The following is a 25,289-nucleotide window of genomic DNA, read 5'->3' on the forward strand; positions in this document are numbered from 1 at the left end:
AATCCATTAGGACAGGCAGGCTAATCTGGGCACCTGTGTTATACCAATAAAATAAAAACCAGCAGGATCTTATTAAAGGGAAAAAGGCAAAATACCACATTTATTGTGAATACAGAAAGAATCATAGTAAGCAGTTAGTTATAGCTATAACATTCCATTCAATCTCATATTTAGTCACACATTCATTCATACACACACACACACAGGTTCTGCAAGGTTGTTATCATAGTTACCAGCCTTAGAGTTGCTCATGCCAAGCCACTGGCCAGGTGGCCTGGACATAAGGAGGGAGCAGGGCCTTGTCAGATGCTCATCTGATGCTCCTGGAAGTTGGTTTGCAGAATCAGACCCCAAAGTTCTCACTTTTTAGAGTCTATTTTTATAGGAATTTCTTCCTATGCCAGTCTATGGGAATTGCTTCATCATGCTGTTGCTGAATCAATCAGCAGATAGCACATTCCTGACGGCTCCAAGATGTTATCTTGTTCTTTGGTTCTTCCATTCTTGAGGCTGTTGGGTGGATTCCAGTCTGCCCTCTGGGGGTCCTCTGGTTATTTCCACTTGACGCCGTCTTCAGCTGATGGACACTGGATTCTTAGGCTGGCACCTCCCTGATCATTCAGTTATTATCCACACCAAACATCCATCCACATACATCCTCTATCTCTATTTTAATCACAATTGTTAATACAACAAAAGGGCGGGGAGTCTCCGGGTGCTGTTTCTGTTGTTAGAGTATTGCTTTGAGTCTCTCTCTCTGTGAATTGCTTTGAGAACAGACTCTGTCTTAGAATGTACTAACACAGTTAACAGCTTGCAAGTTTCACACATAGAGGGAGAGAAACAGTATCAAAAACCAAGAGACCACTTAATTAGTAATACCCTGGAATTTAAACTCTGGGGAATCAAACTCATTTGTGATTTTAATACAGAACTTCTTTAATATGATCCAACACCTGGTTTTAAAAAGGACTTCTGTGGCGGTTCAGTGATGAGACAGAACACAGCTTTATGCAAGCAAACAGGCTGGTCAGCTGAGATGGGCCGTTCTGCCCCCCCGCCTTTCACCTTCTCCTTTTATTATATTTCTCCCCCTAAGCATTACACACCGCTACACAAAGGAAAGTATGACGTTAATTCATATACTTAGTTACCATCCCCTATCTACGACAATCCTGGTTCTCAGGCCTTGAGCCCAGGCTAAGAAAGCCTCCCACAATTGCTGTCCAAACAATCAAGTTCTCATGGTTCATATCTAGCCCTTGTCCTTGGATAGAGCAATGTGTGCATTGCTTCTACGAAACAGTCAGGGTGTGCCCCGCCTGCTTCCAGGTGGAATAGCTAAACATTAACCCTTCATCTCCCCGGTTTTTATTTATTGATATTTGGCCATCTCATGGTAGCCGTCAATTTGTTTTGTCATGCTATTTAACTCCCAGACAGACAAGGACATAACCTGGGGAGCTTTCCAGGGCAAAATTTTACAAAATCTTAACAAGGAAAGAATACATTGTACACAGCAGCAGCAAAAAATAAGCCCAATGATTACAAACACAAAATAACCAAAAGCTCAACATCTGCAATATAATCATCTAAAAGGGGTACACTTCTTTTACTACAATTGTCACCAGCAAAAGGCAATATAAATATCATTCTACTAAAACAGCAAAGGGTGCCATCACTTACATTTGCAGGAATATAATTAAAGGTGAGTGAACCGCAAGTAAAAACCCATCCTGATGGTAGGATGATATGGCCATAATTATATGAAACATTAACAGCATGGGAACAATTTAAAAGAGGTTGAGAAATTTTTCGACAGCCTAAGGGCACCTTTATACTAGTACAATTAACTACACGCGCACAGGTAACATTTGCTATTAAAGCCAATCTTTCCCATATGTTATATGTCATTCGGGCTTATAACGGGGGAGGCGCTTCCGAGCCAACCCCTACAGGAAATAGCAGGCACAAAAGGCACACAATCATCACAGAATTAGCAGTGATTTGGGCGAGAATCGCCACAAACAAAGTCTCAGGAGTCTCTGGCTGTTGATCTGCTGCCAGTCTTCGTTGAGCCGCGGCGACCAATGCTTTTACTGCTCCCCATGTCACGGGCTGGCTTGGGACGCTACGCCTCCTCCGTTTCCGTCCCGTCGTTGTCGACTCGGGGGGCAACGCGGTCTCCTCCAAGGTCAGCTGAAACTCCGGTATGGGATTCGACAGTCCCTGGTGCCATGCCATGTTGTTTAAGTGCCGGTCGCACACACCGAGCTGGAACCCACAACGGTCCTGCAGGGAGAGACACAGCAGCATATCCCTGACCCCAAGTGATTAGAGGTACTGGGCCCAGCCACTGTGGATCGGGCAGCTGACAGTAATAGACACGTGGTCTTTCCAGTACCTCAGATTTGTGAAAATGCCGATCCGCAGGGGTCTGCTGATCTGCATTCAGTGTTAAATTATTTAAAGTAAACAAGAGGATATGCATTTGTTGTTAAATGTCTCCTAAGGTTCGGAGACGCAGCTCCCCTTGTTTTAATTGTTTATCTAGCAAGGTTTTGAGTGTGCGATTGGCACGTTCAACAATGGCTTGGCCCGTGAAATTATAAGGGATTCCGTGTGTAAGACGGACGTCCCAGCGGGCACAAAAGGTGGAGAGGGCTGCAGAGCAGTAGGCTGGGGCATATCTGTTTTAATTTGGCAGGGGCGACCCATAACAAAAAGGCAGGCCAGCAAATGGTGAATAACTTTGTTAGTGGCTTCCCCACGTTGTGGGGAAGCCCAAAAAAAAACTGAAATAAATATCAACGGAAACATGTAAAAACAAATAGGGGCGGAATTGTGGCACATGAGTAACATCCATCTGCCACAGCTGATTTGCTGCGGTACCTCGGGGGTTAACGGCATAAGAAAAAGTAGGAGCAGCAGCAGCACAGTGGGGGCAGGAACGAACAATGGAACGTGCAGAAACTGCCGGGCCAAAACAGAGGCAGACTGATGAAAAAAGGCATGGCTTTCAATGGGGTCAGAAAAAAGGGAATTTACCTGACCACGCAACGCGCGACCGGTGCGTGCATTGCCCTCAGTGAGTGGCCCAGGCAGAGGGGTATGACTGCAAATATGAGCAACAAAATAAGGGAAATGACAAGTGGCAAAAAGGTGCTGCAAAAACAAAAACAGGCGAAGGAGGTCTGCATCAACCTGAGGGGTAATGAGGGCAAGGGGTAAATGATCAATTACCTGATAAACATAATGGGTATCCACAATTAAATCAAAGGGACAATCAGCAAAAGGTTGAAAGGCCAAAATAACAGCAGCTAATTCTGAGGGCAAAGGGGGATGGTAAAATAAACAATCTTTTAAATCTAACACACAAAGTTGATCGGTTTGAGGAATTAAATTTGGATTTGGCAAGCCAAATTGCAAGGGGCCCATAGGTTGGATGCGTTTATTTATTTCCCTTAAATCATGTAACAGTCGCCAAGCACCCGATTTTTTCTTAATAACGAACACCGGGGTGTTCCAGGGACTGGTGGAGCTCTCCAGTCGCTGTGCTTGCAAATGCTGCTGCACAAGCGAATGAAGTGCTTTTAGCTTTTCTAGAGGGAGGGGCCACTGGTCAATCCATACGGGCTCTAAGGATTGCCATACCAAGGGTAAGGCGGAGGGCACGGTGGGTGAGGGAGGGTTTTGGGCCATCAGATGTTAATATCGAGGGTGGTGTCTAACTTTGTAAGTAAATCACGGCCCCAAATATTGAGGTGGACAGGGAGTACAAAAGGGCAGATTGTAGCAAGGGCACGGCCTCCCGGTTTAGAGACCGTGACCCAAGACAAACTTTGGCGCCCGGGTTTGCTACCCCCAATCCCCCACAACTCTTTAGAAGGAACCGTTGGCCAACTAACCGGCCACTCCAGATCACGAATCACCATAACGTCAGCTCCAGTGTCCACCAGCCCTGTAAAGGGAACATCATTTAAGAGAAGTGTTAACTGAGGCTTCGAGGGGCGGACTGACATTGTCAGAGCAACAAGTGGAGAAGACGCGCTGTGAGACGGCGAGTGAGACAACGTCGATCCAAAGCCGCCTCCGCCCCAAGTTCGATCCTCGGCAGCTGGCACCTGATAGGGGACTAAAATCAATTGTGCAATTGACCGTCCACGCGGGAGCGACTGTGGAAGATGAGTCCACACCTGAACCTTAATAATGCCAGTGTAATCAGCATCAATGACCCCTGGAATGACAAAAAAGCCCTGTTTCCCAGCATGTGAGCGAGGGAGAACAAGACCTACAAAGCCGGCAGGGAGAGGTCCCGTCACCTGTGTAGGTATGGCACAGACCTCCCCTGGCAGCCGAAAGTCAGTGTCCTCCTGCATGATCAAATCAAGCCCTGCACTTCCAGCAGTCGCCGCCCTCATAGAGTCTACGGATTCCAAGGCAGAGGAGCGATTGCCTGAGTAGGAAACACCCCCGTTTGGCCCTGGGTTCGGGGGGGACCCGTCGCGCAGTTTCCCGACCCGCTACGACACTGATTAGCCCAGTGATAACCTTTCCCACACTTGGGGCACTTCTTTGAGGGTCGGGCTGGTGCCTTAGATGAGCGGCACTCCCGCTGAAAATGACCCTCCTTACCACAGCGGTAACAACGCTTCCCCTCCTTCCCAGTTTTTCTGAGGGCGGCAGCCAGAACTCCAGCCTTGTGGGCTTGTGTGCTGATGTTCTGGCACGCCCGCAGCATGTCTGAGAGCTCTAAAATACCAGAGGCTTGTGCTGCCTGGAGAGCACGGCGGCAATCCTCGTTTGCATTTTCAACTGCCAATTTTAACAGGAGCTCGTGAGCTGCCTCAGTGTTATCCACCTGTCGGAGGATAGCCTCCTGCAATCTGTTGGTAAAATCCAAAAAGGACTCTGAGGCACCCTGACGGATACTGACAAAGCTTTTGGTAGGCTTGCCTGAATCCGGGACCTTCTTGAAAGAATCATAGAATCATAGAATATCAGGGTTGGAAGGGACCCCAGAAGGTCATCTAGTCCAACCCCCTGCTCGAAGCAGGACCAATTCCCAGTTAAATCATCCCAGCCAGGGCTTTGTCAAGCCTGACCTTAAAAACCTCTAAGGAAGGAGATTCTACCACCTCCCTAGGTAACGCATTCCAGTGTTTCACCACCCTCTTAGTGAAAAAGTTTTTCCTAATATCCAATCTAAACCTCCCCCACTGCAACTTGAGACCATTACTCCTCGTTCTGTCATCTGCTACCATTGAGAACAGTCTAGAGCCATCCTCTTTGGAACCCCCTTTCAGGTAGTTGAAAGCAGCTATCAAATCCCCCCTCATTCTTCTCTTCTGCAGGCTAAACAATCCCAGCTCCCTCAGCCTCTCCTCATAACTCCTGTGTTCCAGTCCCCTAATCATTTTTGTTGCTCTTCGCTGGACTCTCTCCAATTTATCCACATCCTTCTTGAAGTGTGGGGCCCAAAACTGGACACAGTACTCCAGATGAGGCCTCACCAATGTCGAATAGAGGGGAACGATCACGTCCCTCGATCTGCTCGCTATGCCCCTACTTATACATCCCAAAATGCCATTGGCCTTCTTGGCAACAAGGGCACACTGCTGACTCATATCCAGCTTCTCGTCCACTGTCACCCCTAGGTCCTTTTCCGCAGAACTGCTGCCTAGCCATTCGGTCCCTAGTCTGTAGCTGTGCATTGGGTTCTTCCGTCCTAAGTGCAGGACCCTGCACTTATCCTTATTGAACCTCATCAGATTCCTTTTGGCCCAATCTTCCAATTGGTCTAGGTCCTTCTGTATCCTATCCCTCCCCTCCAGCGTATCTACCACTCCTCCCAGTTTAGTATCATCCGCAAATTTGCTGAGAGTGCAATCCACACCATCCTCCAGATCATTTATGAAGATATTGAATAAAACCGGCCCCAGGACCGACCCTTGGGGCACTCCACTTGATACCGGCTGCCAACTAGACATGGAGCCATTGATCACTACCCGTTGAGCCCGACAATCTAGCCAGCTTTCTACCCACCTTATAGTGCATTCATCCAGCCCATACTTCCTTAACTTGCTGACAAGAATACTATGGGAGACCGTGTCAAAAGCTTTGCTAAAGTCAAGAAACAATACATCCACTGCTTTCCCTTCATCCACAGAACCAGTAATCTCATCGTAAAAGGCGATTAGATTAGTCAGGCATGACCTTCCCTTGGTGAATCCATGCTGGCTGTTCCTGATCACTTTCCTCTCATGCAAGTGCTTCAGGATTGATTCTTTGAGGACCTGCTCCATGATTTTTCCAGGGACTGAGGTGAGGCTGACTGGCCTGTAGTTCCCAGGATCTTCCTTCTTCCCTTTTTTAAAGATTGGCACTACATTAGCCTTTTTCCAGTCATCCGGGACTTCCCCGGTTCGCCACGAGTTTTCAAAGATAATGGCCAGGTAAAGATAAAGCATGCTGGGCACAGGTGGAAATAATGGGGAAGACAGCCTGAGGGAGTTGAGACTGCATCTCAATAGTAGCAAACGGGCCCTCCCCTGCCAAATGCTCATAAATGATACCGCGCTCTCTATGTACCTGAGCTTGGCGTTCTGCCATCTGCCGATACTCACTAAGCCAAATAACATACTGACTGGGTGACAACATCATGCGCAGCAGCGTTTTCCAATCCTCAGGGATTAGGGAGTACCCAGTACCCATCCCTTCAATGAGACCACGCACAAAGGTGCTAGTCAGGCCAAATTCACGAATTGCTTTCTTTACCTCTCTAACCACCGAGTATGGCAGAGTGGTCCAGGTGCCCACGGGGTTGCCCTGGTCATCATTCTGCCAGGTCACCGGGCAAACGGAGACCAGATCAGCCAGCTCCTCCGCTGTAAGATCTGATCGAGCTTTCGCTGCGTGAACCATTTGTTGCACTAGCGAAAGCTTCTGAGCAGATGCAGATGACCCTCCGGGGGGCCCCACGGGGGGAGGGTGATCACACACCGGCTCCGGTGGGGAAGGCCAGGGAGGCGGTGGTAATAGAGGCACTGGGGGCGAAGCAGGGGGAGGGATGGCTGCAGGAGCGGACGGGGGCGGCGGGATCGGCAGCCCCTCTGTTGGTGCTGGAGAGGGCCTTTCCGAGGCGACACTCTGTGTCGCATCGCCAGGAGGGGGGATGGCTGCAGGAGCAGACGGGCGTGGTGAGATCACCAGCCTCGCGAGGGAGGGCCTGTCGGAGGCGACACGCTGTACCACATCGCAGCAGAGGTGCCAGGCATGTAAAGCCTGCACGGGCGCCCGAGGCTCTTTGTGCAATGTCTGGCCCAATCGCTCCCAGTCTGCTAGCTTAAGGCTTCCGGCTTCAGGATACCACGGGCACTTGGCACGCACCTCCTGTAGCAGGAGAGTAAGTGCTCGAGCCGGGCAGTCATGCTGAGCCTTACGCAGCAAATACTGCAGCTCATTGCGGTGTTGCACTTGCAAAGCAGAGAGGGAGCTTCCCATACTTACCACAATGAAAAATACTCACCGGGATCCGCGAAGCGGATGAGTGACGCGTCTGAAACCCTTGCCGGGCGAGGTGAGTGCTGAGGGCTCCACGTTTGGGCGCCAGTTGTGGCGGTTCAGTGATGAGACAGAACACAGCTTTATGCAAGCAAACAGGCTGGTCAGCTGAGATGGGCCGTTCTGCCCCCCCGCCTTCCACCTTCTCCTTTTATTATATTTCTCCCCCTAAGCATTACACACTGCTACACAAAGGAATGTATGACGTTAATTCATATACTTAGTTACCATCCCCTATCTACTACAATCCTGGTTCTCAGGCCTTGAGCCCAGGCTAAGAAAACCTCCCACAGTTGCTGTCCAAACAATCACGTTCTCAGGGTTCATATCTAGCCCTTGTCCTTGGATAGAGCAATGTGTGCATTGCTTCTACGAAACAGTCAGGGTGTGCCCTGCCTGCTTCCAGGTGGAATAGCTAAACATTAACCCTTCATCTCCCCGGTTTTTATTTATTGATATTTGGCCATCTCATGGTAGCCGTCAATTTGTTTTGTCATGCTATTTACTCCCAGACAGACAAGGACATAACCTGGGGAGCTTTCCAGGGCAAAATTTTACAAAATCTTAACAAGGAAAGAATACATTGTACACAGCAGCAGCAAAAAATAAGCCCAATGATTACAAACACAAAATAACCAAAAGCTCAACATCTGCAATATAATCATCTAAAAGGGGTACACTTCTTTTACTACAATTGTCACCAGCAAAAGGCAATATAAATATCATTCTACTAAAACAGCAAAGGGTGCCATCACTTACATTTGCAGGAATATAATTAAAGGTGCGTGAACCGCAAGTAAAAACCTATCCTGATGGTAGGATGATATGGCCATAATTATATAAAACATTAACAGCATGGGAACAATTTAAAAGGGGTTGAGAAATTTTTCGACAGCCCAAGGGCACCTTTGTACTAGTGCAGTTAACTACACGCACACAGGTGACATTGTGAGCCCCGGCCGGGTACGGTGTGTGGAGGGATATAGCCGTGCGAGGCAGAGTATAGTTGGCCGGGCCCCAATTAGCCATGCTAGAGTACTGGGAGGAAAGATTAGCATAAGCAGAGAACAGTGTCTTATTCTCCATCTCCTCAGGGTGATGACATACTGGAATAAGGCATGTACCTAACAAATCTCCGGCTGCTACAGAATTAGATAAACAAAAGTGGGTAACATTTGCTATTAAAGCCAATCTTTCCCATAGGTTATATGTCATTCAGGCTTGTAACGGGGGAGGCGGTTCCGAGCCAACCCCTACAGGAAATAGCAGGCACAAAAGGCACACAATCATCACAGAATTAGCAGTGATTTGGGCGAGAATCGCCACAAACAAAGTCTCAGGAGTCTCTGGCTGTTGATCTGCTGCCAGTCTTCGTTGAGCTGCGGCGACCAATGCTTTTACTGCTCCCCATGTCACGGGCTGGCTTGGGACGCTACGCCTCCTCCGTTTCCGTCCCGTCGTTGTCGACTCGGGGGGCAACGCGGTCTCCTCCAAGGTCAGCTGAAACTCCGGTATGGGATTCGACAGTCCCTGGTGCCATGCCATGTTGTTTAAGTGCCGGTCGCACACACCGAGCTGGAACCCACAACGGTCCTGCAGGGAGAGACACAGCAGCATATCCCTGACCCCAAGTGATTAGAGGTACTGGGCCCAGCCACTGTGGATCGGGCAGCTGACAGTAATAGACACGTGGTCTTTCCAGTACCTCAGATTTGTGAAAATGCCGATCCGCAGGGGTCTGCTGATCTGCATTCAGTGTTAAATTATTTAAAGTAAACAAGAGGATATGCATTTGTTGTTAAATGTCTCCTAAGGTTCGGAGACGCAGCTCCCCTTGTTTTAATTGTTTATCTAGCAAGGTTTTGAGTGTGCGATTGGCACGTTCAACAATGGCTTGGCCCGTGAAATTATAAGGGATTCCGTGTGTAAGACGGACGTCCCAGCGGGCACAAAAGGTGGAGAGGGCTGCAGAGCAGTAGGCTGGGCCATATCTGTTTTAATTTGGCAGGGGCGACCCATAACAAAAAGGCAGGCCAGCAAATGGTGAATAACTTTGTTAGTGGCTTAAAAAAACTGAAATAAATATCAACGGAAACATGTAAAAACAAATAGGGGCGGAATTGTGGCACATGAGTAACATCCATCTGCCACAGCTGATTTGCTGCGGTACCTCGGGGGTTAACGGCATAAGAAAAAGTAGGAGCAGCAGCAGCACAGTGGGGGCAGGAACGAACAATGGAACGTGCATGATCAGCAGGAATGTGAAACTGCCGGGCCAAAACAGAGGCAGACTGATGAAAAAAGGCATGGCTTTCAATGGGGTCAGAAAAAAGGGAATTTACCTGACCACGCAACGCGCGACCGGTGCGTGCATTGCCCTCAGTGAGTGGCCCAGGCAGAGGGGTATGACTGCAAATATGAGCAACAAAATAAGGGAAATGACAAGTGGCAAAAAGGTGCTGCAAAAACAAAAACAGGCGAAGGAGGTCTGCATCAACCTGAGGGGTAATGAGGGCAAGGGGTAAATGATCAATTACCTGATAAACATAATGGGTATCCACAATTAAATCAAAGGGACAATCAGCAAAAGGTTGAAAGGCCAAAATAACAGCAGCTAATTCTGAGGGCAAAGGGGGATGGTAAAATAAACAATCTTTTAAATCTAACACACAAAGTTGATCGGTTTGAGGAATTAAATTTGGATTTGGCAAGCCAAATTGCAAGGGGCCCATAGGTTGGATGCGTTTATTTATTTCCCTTAAATCATGTAACAGTCGCCAAGCACCCGATTTTTTCTTAATAACGAACACCGGGGTGTTCCAGGGACTGGTGGAGCTCTCCAGTCGCTGTGCTTGCAAATGCTGCTGCACAAGCGAATGAAGTGCTTTTAGCTTTTCTAGAGGGAGGGGCCACTGGTCAATCCATACGGGCTCTAAGGATTGCCATACCAAGGGTAAGGCGGAGGGCACGGTGGGTGAGGGAGGGTTTTGGGCCATCAGATGTTAATATCGAGGGTGGTGTCTAACTTTGTAAGTAAATCACGGCCCCAAATATTGAGGTGGACAGGGAGTACAAAAGGGCAGATTGTAGCAAGGGCACGGCCTCCCGGTTTAGAGACCGTGACCCAAGACAAACTTTGGCGCCCGGGTTTGCTACCCCCAATCCCCCACAACTCTTTAGAAGGAACCGTTGGCCAACTAACCGGCCACTCCAGATCACGAATCACCATAACGTCAGCTCCAGTGTCCACCAGCCCTGTAAAGGGAACATCATTTAAGAGAAGTGTTAACTGAGGCTTCGAGGGGCGGACTGACATTGTCAGAGCAACAAGTGGAGAAGACGCGCTGTGAGACGGCGAGTGAGACAACGTCGATCCAAAGCCGCCTCCGCCCCAAGTTCGATCCTCGGCAGCTGGCACCTGATAGGGGACTAAAATCAATTGTGCAATTGACCGTCCACGCGGGAGCGACTGTGGAAGATGAGTCCACACCTGAACCTTAATAATGCCAGTGTAATCAGCATCAATGACCCCTGGAATGACAAAAAAGCCCTGTTTCCCAGCATGTGAGCGAGGGAGAACAAGACCTACAAAGCCGGCAGGGAGAGGTCCCGTCACCTGTGTAGGTATGGCACAGACCTCCCCTGGCAGCCGAAAGTCAGTGTCCTCCTGCATGATCAAATCAAGCCCTGCACTTCCAGCAGTCGCCGCCCTCATAGAGTCTACGGATTCCAAGGCAGAGGAGCGATTGCCTGAGTAGGAAACACCCCCGTTTGGCCCTGGGTTCGGGGGGGACCCGTCGCGCAGTTTCCCGACCCGCTACGACACTGATTAGCCCAGTGATAACCTTTCCCACACTTGGGGCACTTCTTTGAGGGTCGGGCTGGTGCCTTAGATGAGCGGCACTCCCGCTGAAAATGACCCTCCTTACCACAGCGGTAACAACGCTTCCCCTCCTTCCCAGTTTTTCTGAGGGCGGCAGCCAGAACTCCAGCCTTGTGGGCTTGTGTGCTGATGTTCTGGCACGCCCGCAGCATGTCTGAGAGCTCTAAAATACCAGAGGCTTGTGCTGCCTGGAGAGCACGGCGGCAATCCTCGTTTGCATTTTCAACTGCCAATTTTAACAGGAGCTCGTGAGCTGCCTCAGTGTTATCCACCTGTCGGAGGATAGCCTCCTGCAATCTGTTGGTAAAATCCAAAAAGGACTCTGAGGCACCCTGACGGATACTGACAAAGCTTTTGGTAGGCTTGCCTGAATCCGGGACCTTCTTGAAAGAATCATAGAATCATAGAATATCAGGGTTGGAAGGGACCCCAGAAGGTCATCTAGTCCAACCCCCTGCTCGAAGCAGGACCAATTCCCAGTTAAATCATCCCAGCCAGGGCTTTGTCAAGCCTGACCTTAAAAACCTCTAAGGAAGGAGATTCTACCACCTCCCTAGGTAACGCATTCCAGTGTTTCACCACCCTCTTAGTGAAAAAGTTTTTCCTAATATCCAATCTAAACCTCCCCCACTGCAACTTGAGACCATTACTCCTCGTTCTGTCATCTGCTACCATTGAGAACAGTCTAGAGCCATCCTCTTTGGAACCCCCTTTCAGGTAGTTGAAAGCAGCTATCAAATCCCCCCTCATTCTTCTCTTCTGCAGGCTAAACAATCCCAGCTCCCTCAGCCTCTCCTCATAACTCCTGTGTTCCAGTCCCCTAATCATTTTTGTTGCTCTTCGCTGGACTCTCTCCAATTTATCCACATCCTTCTTGAAGTGTGGGGCCCAAAACTGGACACAGTACTCCAGATGAGGCCTCACCAATGTCGAATAGAGGGGAACGATCACGTCCCTCGATCTGCTCGCTATGCCCCTACTTATACATCCCAAAATGCCATTGGCCTTCTTGGCAACAAGGGCACACTGCTGACTCATATCCAGCTTCTCGTCCACTGTCACCCCTAGGTCCTTTTCCGCAGAACTGCTGCCTAGCCATTCGGTCCCTAGTCTGTAGCTGTGCATTGGGTTCTTCCGTCCTAAGTGCAGGACCCTGCACTTATCCTTATTGAACCTCATCAGATTCCTTTTGGCCCAATCTTCCAATTGGTCTAGGTCCTTCTGTATCCTATCCCTCCCCTCCAGCGTATCTACCACTCCTCCCAGTTTAGTATCATCCGCAAATTTGCTGAGAGTGCAATCCACACCATCCTCCAGATCATTTATGAAGATATTGAATAAAACCGGCCCCAGGACCGACCCTTGGGGCACTCCACTTGATACCGGCTGCCAACTAGACATGGAGCCATTGATCACTACCCGTTGAGCCCGACAATCTAGCCAGCTTTCTACCCACCTTATAGTGCATTCATCCAGCCCATACTTCCTTAACTTGCTGACAAGAATACTATGGGAGACCGTGTCAAAAGCTTTGCTAAAGTCAAGAAACAATACATCCACTGCTTTCCCTTCATCCACAGAACCAGTAATCTCATCGTAAAAGGCGATTAGATTAGTCAGGCATGACCTTCCCTTGGTGAATCCATGCTGGCTGTTCCTGATCACTTTCCTCTCATGCAAGTGCTTCAGGATTGATTCTTTGAGGACCTGCTCCATGATTTTTCCAGGGACTGAGGTGAGGCTGACTGGCCTGTAGTTCCCAGGATCTTCCTTCTTCCCTTTTTTAAAGATTGGCACTACATTAGCCTTTTTCCAGTCATCCGGGACTTCCCCGGTTCGCCACGAGTTTTCAAAGATAATGGCCAGGTAAAGATAAAGCATGCTGGGCACAGGTGGAAATAATGGGGAAGACAGCCTGAGGGAGTTGAGACTGCATCTCAATAGTAGCAAACGGGCCCTCCCCTGCCAAATGCTCATAAATGATACCGCGCTCTCTATGTACCTGAGCTTGGCGTTCTGCCATCTGCCGATACTCACTAAGCCAAATAACATACTGACTGGGTGACAACATCATGCGCAGCAGCGTTTTCCAATCCTCAGGGATTAGGGAGTACCCAGTACCCATCCCTTCAATGAGACCACGCACAAAGGTGCTAGTCAGGCCAAATTCACGAATTGCTTTCTTTACCTCTCTAACCACCGAGTATGGCAGAGTGGTCCAGGTGCCCACGGGGTTGCCCTGGTCATCATTCTGCCAGGTCACCGGGCAAACGGAGACCAGATCAGCCAGCTCCTCCGCTGTAAGATCTGATCGAGCTTTCGCTGCGTGAACCATTTGTTGCACTAGCGAAAGCTTCTGAGCAGATGCAGATGACCCTCCGGGGGGCCCCACGGGGGGAGGGTGATCACACACCGGCTCCGGTGGGGAAGGCCAGGGAGGCGGTGGTAATAGAGGCACTGGGGGCGAAGCAGGGGGAGGGATGGCTGCAGGAGCGGACGGGGGCGGCGGGATCGGCAGCCCCTCTGTTGGTGCTGGAGAGGGCCTTTCCGAGGCGACACTCTGTGTCGCATCGCCAGGAGGGGGGATGGCTGCAGGAGCAGACGGGCGTGGTGAGATCACCAGCCTCGCGAGGGAGGGCCTGTCGGAGGCGACACGCTGTACCACATCGCAGCAGAGGTGCCAGGCATGTAAAGCCTGCACGGGCGCCCGAGGCTCTTTGTGCAATGTCTGGCCCAATCGCTCCCAGTCTGCTAGCTTAAGGCTTCCGGCTTCAGGATACCACGGGCACTTGGCACGCACCTCCTGTAGCAGGAGAGTAAGTGCTCGAGCCGGGCAGTCATGCTGAGCCTTACGCAGCAAATACTGCAGCTCATTGCGGTGTTGCACTTGCAAAGCAGAGAGGGAGCTTCCCATACTTACCACAATGAAAAATACTCACCGGGATCCGCGAAGCGGATGAGTGACGCGTCTGAAACCCTTGCCGGGCGAGGTGAGTGCTGAGGGCTCCACGTTTGGGCGCCAGTTGTGGCGGTTCAGTGATGAGACAGAACACAGCTTTATGCAAGCAAACAGGCTGGTCAGCTGAGATGGGCCGTTCTGCCCCCCCGCCTTCCACCTTCTCCTTTTATTATATTTCTCCCCCTAAGCATTACACACTGCTACACAAAGGAATGTATGACGTTAATTCATATACTTAGTTACCATCCCCTATCTACTACAATCCTGGTTCTCAGGCCTTGAGCCCAGGCTAAGAAAACCTCCCACAGTTGCTGTCCAAACAATCACGTTCTCAGGGTTCATATCTAGCCCTTGTCCTTGGATAGAGCAATGTGTGCATTGCTTCTACGAAACAGTCAGGGTGTGCCCTGCCTGCTTCCAGGTGGAATAGCTAAACATTAACCCTTCATCTCCCCGGTTTTTATTTATTGATATTTGGCCATCTCATGGTAGCCGTCAATTTGTTTTGTCATGCTATTTACTCCCAGACAGACAAGGACATAACCTGGGGAGCTTTCCAGGGCAAAATTTTACAAAATCTTAACAAGGAAAGAATACATTGTACACAGCAGCAGCAAAAAATAAGCCCAATGATTACAAACACAAAATAACCAAAAGCTCAACATCTGCAATATAATCATCTAAAAGGGGTACACTTCTTTTACTACAATTGTCACCAGCAAAAGGCAATATAAATATCATTCTACTAAAACAGCAAAGGGTGCCATCACTTACATTTGCAGGAATATAATTAAAGGTGCGTGAACCGCAAGTAAAAACCTATCCTGATGGTAGGATGATATGGCCATAATTATATAAAACATTAACAGCATGGGAACAATTTAAAAGGGGTTGAGAAATTTTTCGACAGCCCAAGGGCACCTTTGTACTAGTGCAGTTAACTACACGCACACAGGTGACATTGTGAGCCCCGGCCGGGTACGGTGTGTGGAGGGATATAGCCGTGCGAGGCAGAGTATAGTTGGCCGGGCCCCAATTAGCCATGCTAGAGTACTGGGAGGAAAGATTAGCATAAGCAGAGAACAGTGTCTTATTCTCCATCTCCTCAGGGTGATGACATACTGGAATAAGGCATGTACCTAACAAATCTCCGGCTGCTACAGAATTAGATAAACAAAAGTGGGTAACATTTGCTATTAAAGCCAATCTTTCCCATAGGTTATATGTCATTCAGGCTTGTAACGGGGGAGGCGGTTCCGAGCCAACCCCTACAGGAAATAGCAGGCACAAAAGGCACACAATCATCACAGAATTAGCAGTGATTTGGGCGAGAATCGCCACAAACAAAGTCTCAGGAGTCTCTGGCTGTTGATCTGCTGCCAGTCTTCGTTGAGCTGCGGCGACCAATGCTTTTACTGCTCCCCATGTCACGGGCTGGCTTGGGACGCTACGCCTCCTCCGTTTCCGTCCCGTCGTTGTCGACTCGGGGGGCAACGCGGTCTCCTCCAAGGTCAGCTGAAACTCCGGTATGGGATTCGACAGTCCCTGGTGCCATGCCATGTTGTTTAAGTGCCGGTCGCACACACCGAGCTGGAACCCACAACGGTCCTGCAGGGAGAGACACAGCAGCATATCCCTGACCCCAAGTGATTAGAGGTACTGGGCCCAGCCACTGTGGATCGGGCAGCTGACAGTAATAGACACGTGGTCTTTCCAGTACCTCAGATTTGTGAAAATGCCGATCCGCAGGGGTCTGCTGATCTGCATTCAGTGTTAAATTATTTAAAGTAAACAAGAGGATATGCATTTGTTGTTAAATGTCTCCTAAGGTTCGGAGACGCAGCTCCCCTTGTTTTAATTGTTTATCTAGCAAGGTTTTGAGTGTGCGATTGGCACGTTCAACAATGGCTTGGCCCGTGAAATTATAAGGGATTCCGTGTGTAAGACGGACGTCCCAGCGGGCACAAAAGGTGGAGAGGGCTGCAGAGCAGTAGGCTGGGCCATATCTGTTTTAATTTGGCAGGGGCGACCCATAACAAAAAGGCAGGCCAGCAAATGGTGAATAACTTTGTTAGTGGCTTAAAAAAACTGAAATAAATATCAACGGAAACATGTAAAAACAAATAGGGGCGGAATTGTGGCACATGAGTAACATCCATCTGCCACAGCTGATTTGCTGCGGTACCTCGGGGGTTAACGGCATAAGAAAAAGTAGGAGCAGCAGCAGCACAGTGGGGGCAGGAACGAACAATGGAACGTGCATGATCAGCAGGAATGTGAAACTGCCGGGCCAAAACAGAGGCAGACTGATGAAAAAAGGCATGGCTTTCAATGGGGTCAGAAAAAAGGGAATTTACCTGACCACGCAACGCGCGACCGGTGCGTGCATTGCCCTCAGTGAGTGGCCCAGGCAGAGGGGTATGACTGCAAATATGAGCAACAAAATAAGGGAAATGACAAGTGGCAAAAAGGTGCTGCAAAAACAAAAACAGGCGAAGGAGGTCTGCATCAACCTGAGGGGTAATGAGGGCAAGGGGTAAATGATCAATTACCTGATAAACATAATGGGTATCCACAATTAAATCAAAGGGACAATCAGCAAAAGGTTGAAAGGCCAAAATAACAGCAGCTAATTCTGAGGGCAAAGGGGGATGGTAAAATAAACAATCTTTTAAATCTAACACACAAAGTTGATCGGTTTGAGGAATTAAATTTGGATTTGGCAAGCCAAATTGCAAGGGGCCCATAGGTTGGATGCGTTTATTTATTTCCCTTAAATCATGTAACAGTCGCCAAGCACCCGATTTTTTCTTAATAACGAACACCGGGGTGTTCCAGGGACTGGTGGAGCTCTCCAGTCGCTGTGCTTGCAAATGCTGCTGCACAAGCGAATGAAGTGCTTTTAGCTTTTCTAGAGGGAGGGGCCACTGGTCAATCCATACGGGCTCTAAGGATTGCCATACCAAGGGTAAGGCGGAGGGCACGGTGGGTGAGGGAGGGTTTTGGGCCATCAGATGTTAATATCGAGGGTGGTGTCTAACTTTGTAAGTAAATCACGGCCCCAAATATTGAGGTGGACAGGGAGTACAAAAGGGCAGATTGTAGCAAGGGCACGGCCTCCCGGTTTAGAGACCGTGACCCAAGACAAACTTTGGCGCCCGGGTTTGCTACCCCCAATCCCCCACAACTCTTTAGAAGGAACCGTTGGCCAACTAACCGGCCACTCCAGATCACGAATCACCATAACGTCAGCTCCAGTGTCCACCAGCCCTGTAAAGGGAACATCATTTAAGAGAAGTGTTAACTGAGGCTTCGAGGGGCGGACTGACATTGTCAGAGCAACAAGTGGAGAAGACGCGCTGTGAGACGGCGAGTGAGACAACGTCGATCCAAAGCCGCCTCCGCCCCAAGTTCGATCCTCGGCAGCTGGCACCTGATAGGGGACTAAAATCAATTGTGCAATTGACCGTCCACGCGGGAGCGACTGTGGAAGATGAGTCCACACCTGAACCTTAATAATGCCAGTGTAATCAGCATCAATGACCCCTGGAATGACAAAAAAGCCCTGTTTCCCAGCATGTGAGCGAGGGAGAACAAGACCTACAAAGCCGGCAGGGAGAGGTCCCGTCACCTGTGTAGGTATGGCACAGACCTCCCCTGGCAGCCGAAAGTCAGTGTCCTCCTGCATGATCAAATCAAGCCCTGCACTTCCAGCAGTCGCCGCCCTCATAGAGTCTACGGATTCCAAGGCAGAGGAGCGATTGCCTGAGTAGGAAACACCCCCGTTTGGCCCTGGGTTCGGGGGGGACCCGTCGCGCAGTTTCCCGACCCGCTACGACACTGATTAGCCCAGTGATAACCTTTCCCACACTTGGGGCACTTCTTTGAGGGTCGGGCTGGTGCCTTAGATGAGCGGCACTCCCGCTGAAAATGACCCTCCTTACCACAGCGGTAACAACGCTTCCCCTCCTTCCCAGTTTTTCTGAGGGCGGCAGCCAGAACTCCAGCCTTGTGGGCTTGTGTGCTGATGTTCTGGCACGCCCGCAGCATGTCTGAGAGCTCTAAAATACCAGAGGCTTGTGCTGCCTGGAGAGCACGGCGGCAATCCTCGTTTGCATTTTCAACTGCCAATTTTAACAGGAGCTCGTGAGCTGCCTCAGTGTTATCCACCTGTCGGAGGATAGCCTCCTGCAATCTGTTGGTAAAATCCAAAAAGGACTCTGAGGCACCCTGACGGATACTGACAAAGCTTTTGGTAGGCTTGCCTGAATCCGGGACCTTCTTGAAAGAATCATAGAATCATAGAATATCAGGGTTGGAAGGGACCCCAGAAGGTCATCTAGTCCAACCCCCTGCTCGAAGCAGGACCAATTCCCAGTTAAATCATCCCAGCCAGGGCTTTGTCAAGCCTGACCTTAAAAACCTCTAAGGAAGGAGATTCTACCACCTCCCTAGGTAACGCATTCCAGTGTTTCACCACCCTCTTAGTGAAAAAGTTTTTCCTAATATCCAATCTAAACCTCCCCCACTGCAACTTGAGACCATTACTCCTCGTTCTGTCATCTGCTACCATTGAGAACAGTCTAGAGCCATCCTCTTTGGAACCCCCTTTCAGGTAGTTGAAAGCAGCTATCAAATCCCCCCTCATTCTTCTCTTCTGCAGGCTAAACAATCCCAGCTCCCTCAGCCTCTCCTCATAACTCCTGTGTTCCAGTCCCCTAATCATTTTTGTTGCTCTTCGCTGGACTCTCTCCAATTTATCCACATCCTTCTTGAAGTGTGGGGCCCAAAACTGGACACAGTACTCCAGATGAGGCCTCACCAATGTCGAATAGAGGGGAACGATCACGTCCCTCGATCTGCTCGCTATGCCCCTACTTATACATCCCAAAATGCCATTGGCCTTCTTGGCAACAAGGGCACACTGCTGACTCATATCCAGCTTCTCGTCCACTGTCACCCCTAGGTCCTTTTCCGCAGAACTGCTGCCTAGCCATTCGGTCCCTAGTCTGTAGCTGTGCATTGGGTTCTTCCGTCCTAAGTGCAGGACCCTGCACTTATCCTTATTGAACCTCATCAGATTCCTTTTGGCCCAATCTTCCAATTGGTCTAGGTCCTTCTGTATCCTATCCCTCCCCTCCAGCGTATCTACCACTCCTCCCAGTTTAGTATCATCCGCAAATTTGCTGAGGGTGCAATCCACACCATCCTCCAGATCATTTATGAAGATATTGAATAAAACCGGCCCCAGGACCGACCCTTGGGGCACTCCACTTGATACCGGCTGCCAACTAGACATGGAGCCATTGATCACTACCCGTTGAGCCCGACAATCTAGCCAGCTTTCTACCCACCTTATAGTGCATTCATCCAGCCCATACTTCCTTAACTTGCTGACAAGAATACTATGGGAGACCGTGTCAAAAGCTTTGCTAAAGTCAAGAAACAATACATCCACTGCTTTCCCTTCATCCACAGAACCAGTAATCTCATCATAAAAGGCGATTAGATTAGTCAGGCATGACCTTCCCTTGGTGAATCCATGCTGGCTGTTCCTGATCACTTTCCTCTCATGCAAGTGCTTCAGGATTGATTCTTTGAGGACCTGCTCCATGATTTTTCCAGGGACTGAGGTGAGGCTGACTGGCCTGTAGTTCCCAGGATCCTCCTTCTTCCCTTTTTTAAAGATTGGCACTACATTAGCCTTTTTCCAGTCATCCGGGACTTCCCCGGTTCGCCACGAGTTTTCAAAGATAATGGCCAGGTAAAGATAAAGCATGCTGGGCACAGGTGGAAATAATGGGGAAGACAGCCTGAGGGAGTTGAGACTGCATCTCAATAGTAGCAAATGGGCCCTCCCCTGCCAAATGCTCATAAATGATACCGCGCTCTCTATGTACCTGAGCTTGGCGTTCTGCCATCTGCCGATACTCACTAAGCCAAATAACATACTGACTGGGTGACAACATCATGCGCAGCAGCGTTTTCCAATCCTCAGGGATTAGGGAGTACCCAGTACCCATCCCTTCAATGAGACCACGCACAAAGGTGCTAGTCAGGCCAAATTCACGAATTGCTTTCTTTACCTCTCTAACCACCGAGTATGGCAGAGTGGTCCAGGTGCCCACGGGGTTGCCCTGGTCATCATTCTGCCAGGTCACCGGGCAAACGGAGACCAGATCAGCCAGCTCCTCCGCTGTAAGATCTGATCGAGCTTTCGCTGCGTGAACCATTTGTTGCACCAGCGAAAGCTTCTGAGCAGATGCAGATGACCCTCCGGGGGGCCCCACGGGGGGAGGGTGATCACACACCGGCTCCGGTGGGGAAGGCCAGGGAGGCGGTGGTAATAGAGGCACTGGGGGCGAAGCAGGGGGAGGGATGGCTGCAGGAGCGGACGGGGGCGGCGGGATCGGCAGCCCCTCTGTTGGTGCTGGAGAGGGCCTTTCCGAGGCGACACTCTGTGTCGCATCGCCAGGAGGGGGGATGGCTGCAGGAGCAGACGGGCGTGGTGAGATCACCAGCCTCGCGAGGGAGGGCCTGTCGGAGGCGACACGCTGTACCACATCGCAGCAGAGGTGTCAGGCATGTAAAGCCTGCACGGGCGCCCGAGGCTCTTTGTGCAATGTCTGGCCCAATCGCTCCCAGTCTGCTAGCTTAAGGCTTCCGGCTTCAGGATACCACGGGCACTTGGCACGCACCTCCTGTAGCAGGAGAGTAAGTGCTCGAGCCGGGCAGTCATGCTGAGCCTTACGCAGCAAATACTGCAGCTCATTGCGGTGTTGCACTTGCAAAGCAGAGAGGGAGCTTCCCATACTTACCACAATGAAAAATACTCACCGGGATCCGCGAAGCGGATGAGTGACGCGTCTGAAACCCTTGCCGGGCGAGGTGAGTGCTGAGGGCCCCACGTTTGGGCGCCAGTTGTGGCGGTTCAGTGATGAGACAGAACACAGCTTTATGCAAGCAAACAGGCTGGTCAGCTGAGATGGGCCGTTCTGCCCCCCCGCCTTCCACCTTCTCCTTTTATTATATTTCTCCCCCTAAGCATTACACACTGCTACACAAAGGAATGTATGACGTTGATTCATATACTTAGTTACCATCCCCTATCTACTACAATCCTGGTTCTCAGGCCTTGAGCCCAGGCTAAGAAAACCTCCCACAGTTGCTGTCCAAACAATCAAGTTTTCATGGTTCATATCTAGCCCTTGTCCTTGGATAGAGCAATGTGTGCATTGCTTCTAGAAACAGTCAGGGTGTGCCCCGCCTGCTTCCAGGTGGAATAGCTAAACATTAACCCTTCAGACTTCACTTCAGTTAGCGAGGGGCATCCGAGGAGCTGGGAGCAAGAGGCACACAAGGAGCGGGGAGTGAGAAGCCTTGCTGCTAGAGGACTGAGGAGTACAAGTGTCATCAGGCATCAGGTGGAAGGTCCTGTGGTGCGGACAAAGAAGGTGTTGGGAGGAGACCATGGGGAAGTAGCCTAGGGAGTTGTAGCTGTCATGCAGCTGTTACAAAAGAGCCTGTAGACAGTTGCAATCCACAGGGCCCTGGGCTGGAACCCAGAGTAGAGGGCGGGCCCGGGTTCCCCCCCATCCCACCAAATCCCTATTTGATATAAGAGGAGTTGACCTGGACTGTGTGTTCCACCAGAGGGGCAGGTCCCTGGCCTGACCCCAGACCCACTAGGGGGTCAGCAGAGACTGCAGGGATTGTTCTCCTCCTTTTCCCCATGCTAGCCAGTGATGAGGTTAGCTGAGTGAAGGGCAGATTTGAGCCACTGGCAAAAGTGGCAAACTGAGGGCTGCCATGAATCTCTGAGGCAAGCAAATCCACCAATAAGTGCAGGAACCACCAAGGAAGAGGAGGAACTTTGTTACAAGTGATTCAAAGCTACTTCAAATTTATCTGGAAATTGACCAGTGGGTGTAACACAAGTATTCTGTGACCCTCATCTTAATTCACAATAAACTCGTATGTTGCCTTCACCCTGTGTTAATAACTATGTTAATTTATGATCCATAACTCATTAATTCATGCTTGTGTTTGAAAAGGTATCAAGTCTATGTGACATCACAAATCATCTACTTAGAGAACACCTACCTCCAGACAAAATGGGTGGGGGGATGGGAGGACAGGAAAGAGAAGGACTCTGTTATAATTTTTAACCTAGTGGTTAGGGAACTCACCCAGGATGTGGGAGACCCAGACTCAAGTCACCCCCTTTGCTGGATGAGAAGAGATTTGAACTGGGGTCTCCCACGAGTCTTCAAACCACTGGACTATTGAGTTATTCTTAGTTGCTGTCTGGCCCAATTCATAATTAATTATTTATACAAAGGCTTCAACAAGCAAGACTGAGAGAGACCCACATCAGCAGACCCAAAAGTCCAGGGTTAAGGCACTTACCGCCTCCACACCCCTCCAGCTGTATTGGGTGGGAAAGAGCTGAGGCACCGGACCCCAGGACAGAGTTCCCGGCTGTGCATCCCAAACATAAACAGCCACCTGCCTGCAGCCCAGACTTAGGTGCCTAAATCCCAGAGTGGCGTATGGCAGTGCTCACCATCACAACGCCTCAGTCCCTTTGTGGAGCCAGGCCCAAGTGACGACTACTTTCCGCTCTCTTTTTTAATTCAGAAATTCCGTGAGATACTGAGCACTGATGTGGGGATAGACTCCTTAGCAGAGAAAATGTCTAACCAGGCAACTCCCCCTGCTGCATCTGGATCACAGAAAGGTAAGATTTTTACCAGTTGTATTTGGAGAAAGTTGTGACAATTGTGTGACCAAATCATTGCATCATGGGCCCAGGTTGTGCTGCCAGGCAGTTGTTCATTGGCTCAATATAGGCCTGACCCAATACCCACTGACATCAATCAAGGGGAGCCTTTCCATTGATTTCAGCAGGGTTTGGTTTGGGCATTATGTTCATATCTGGAAGGGCCCCATGGGCCCTGCAGCTCTCCCACCAGAGAATCACCAATGACCAGATGTTCAGAGTCCATCTCACTCTGCCTGGTCTTGCCTTGGACAGAGCAGGGGGCAGATGGAGCGTGCTCAGGATTCCCACTCTCCCTGGAGAGCCAGTGGCAGTTAAATCTCTGCATGATGAACCTTCCCAGCCTGTCCTCTCTAAGGAGAGAGGAGAAGAGTTTTGACTCAGTAATTCCATCCCAGGCAGGCTCATGAGGGGAGGGGAATAGAATTCCCCAGTGGCCTCCTCCATGAAATGACTCGTAGAACACTAAACTAACCCTGTGTTCCCCACTATAGACTTACAGACTTTAAGGTCAGAAAGGACCATTGTGATCATCTAGTCTGAACTCCTGCACATTGCAGGTCACAGAACCTCACCCACCCACTCCTGCAATAGACCCATAACTTCTGGCTGAGCTACTGAAGTCTTCAAATCATGAGACTTCAAGTTACAGAGAATCCACCATTTACACGACTTTAAACCTGCCAATGACTTGTGCCCAGTGCTGCAAAGGAAGGCAACCCCTACCCCCGCCAATTTGACCAGGAGAAAATTCCTTCCTGGTCCCAAATAGGGTGATCAGTTGGACCATGAGCATTTTGACAAGACCCAGCAGCCAGGCATCTGGCAAAGAATTCTCTGTAGTAACTCGGAACCTTCCCCATTTAGTGTCTGATCACTGGCTGTTGGAGATATTTGCTACTAGCAGTCACAGATCAGCTACATGCCATTGTTGGTAGTTTCATCATCCCCTCCATAAACTTATCAAGCTCAGTCTTGAAGCCAGTTAGGTTTTTTGCCACCACTGCTCCCCTTGGAAAGCTGTTCCAGAGCTTCACTCCTCCAAAGATTAGAAACTGTCAACTAATTTCAACCCTAAACCTGTTGATGACCAGTTTATATCTATTTGTTCTTGTGTCAGCATTGGGTCATAATTTAAATAGCTCCTCTCCCTCCTTGGTGTTTATCCTTCTGATGTGTTTATAGTGAGCAAACATATCTCCCCTCAGCCTTCTTTTGGTTAGGCTAAACAAGCCAAGACCCTTGAGTCTCCTCTCATAAGGTAGGCTTTCCATTCCTCTGATCATCCTAGTAGCCCTTCTCTGTCCCTGTGCCAGTTTGAATTAATCTTTCTTACACATGGGAGATCAGAATTGCACACAATCCAAATTCTGACCCAGCCCCCAGAGCAGACGTATTTCTTGGTCAATCATAGGACTGGAAGGGACCTCGAGAGGCCATCAAGTCCAGTCCCCTGCACTCATGGCAGGACCAAGCACCATCTATCATATCCCTGACAGGTGTTTGTCTAAACTGCTCTTAAAAATCTCCAGTGATGGAGATTTCACAACCTCCCGAGGCAATTTATTCCAGTGCTTAACCACCCTGACAGGAAGTTTTAAAGCAGGTAAATATATACACACACATAGACAGAGGCAACTGTAGCCAGGGGGTGGGGGGAGGGCAGGAAAAGGGGACAGAGTGGAGGCACCGGCATCCGGGGGTGCCCAGCTCTAACAATTCACTTGCACGACCCATCTTCATGGGTGGAGGTGGGGAAACAAACAACAAAGTCTTTTGTCCTCTTTAATATTCCGCCAACATCCATCTGGGGTCGATGGACCTTCCCTCTTGGGCAGGATGTGACACCTTTTGTTGGAGACCCGCGTTTCACACTAGTTAATGGCTCTCTTCTGTCTGGTATTTACACAGTCAGAGGCTCACAGCACAAACTCTCAATGGGCTGGGATACAGATGTTCTAAGAGAGATTAGTGCAGGCAGCCACTCATGAGCATTCAGTAACGCCTGAACACTAAACCCATTCTAATAATTCTGATACCTGTTTTAGCAATACTCACACACAGGTGAGCTAAACTGATTCCAGCTCTGTGTTGTCAACATT

At 49.7% G+C, this 25,289-nt stretch overlaps 1 protein-coding gene and 1 long non-coding RNA gene across 10 annotated transcripts in view; one reads left to right on the top strand and one right to left on the bottom strand.

Moving 5' to 3' along the window:
- LOC140905804 (GTPase IMAP family member 7) overlaps positions 1-25,289 on the top strand; it is a 60,959-nt gene that overhangs the window by 10,983 nt on the left and 24,687 nt on the right. For all 7 annotated transcript variants that reach the window (XM_073329306.2, XM_073329307.2, XM_078851286.1 and 4 more), the window contains one exon: positions 23,046-23,145. In XM_073329306.2, coding sequence (XP_073185407.1) covers positions 23,100-23,145 — 46 coding nt within the window. In that variant the 5' untranslated portion in view covers positions 23,046-23,099. The remainder of the gene's footprint in view (positions 1-23,045; positions 23,146-25,289) is intronic.
- On the bottom strand, positions 915-23,686 carry LOC140905812 (uncharacterized). 3 transcript variants are annotated; one of them, XR_013635246.1, is made up of 8 exons: positions 22,972-23,686; positions 21,243-21,358; positions 17,623-17,675; positions 14,386-16,013; positions 10,766-10,818; positions 7,529-9,156; positions 3,909-3,961; positions 915-2,292 (listed from the first exon to the last, which is right to left on the bottom strand). It is a non-coding gene; the product is annotated as an uncharacterized LOC140905812 (long non-coding RNA). The 3 variants fall into 3 exon arrangements; XR_013635245.1 differs by lacking the exon at positions 22,972-23,686 and having other exon boundaries at positions 21,243-21,660; XR_013635247.1 differs by lacking the exons at positions 17,623-17,675; positions 22,972-23,686 and having other exon boundaries at positions 20,492-21,660.

This window comes from Lepidochelys kempii, chromosome 2 (genome assembly GCF_965140285.1).
Source record: "Lepidochelys kempii isolate rLepKem1 chromosome 2, rLepKem1.hap1, whole genome shotgun sequence".
Classification (NCBI taxonomy): domain Eukaryota; kingdom Metazoa; phylum Chordata; order Testudines; family Cheloniidae; genus Lepidochelys; species Lepidochelys kempii.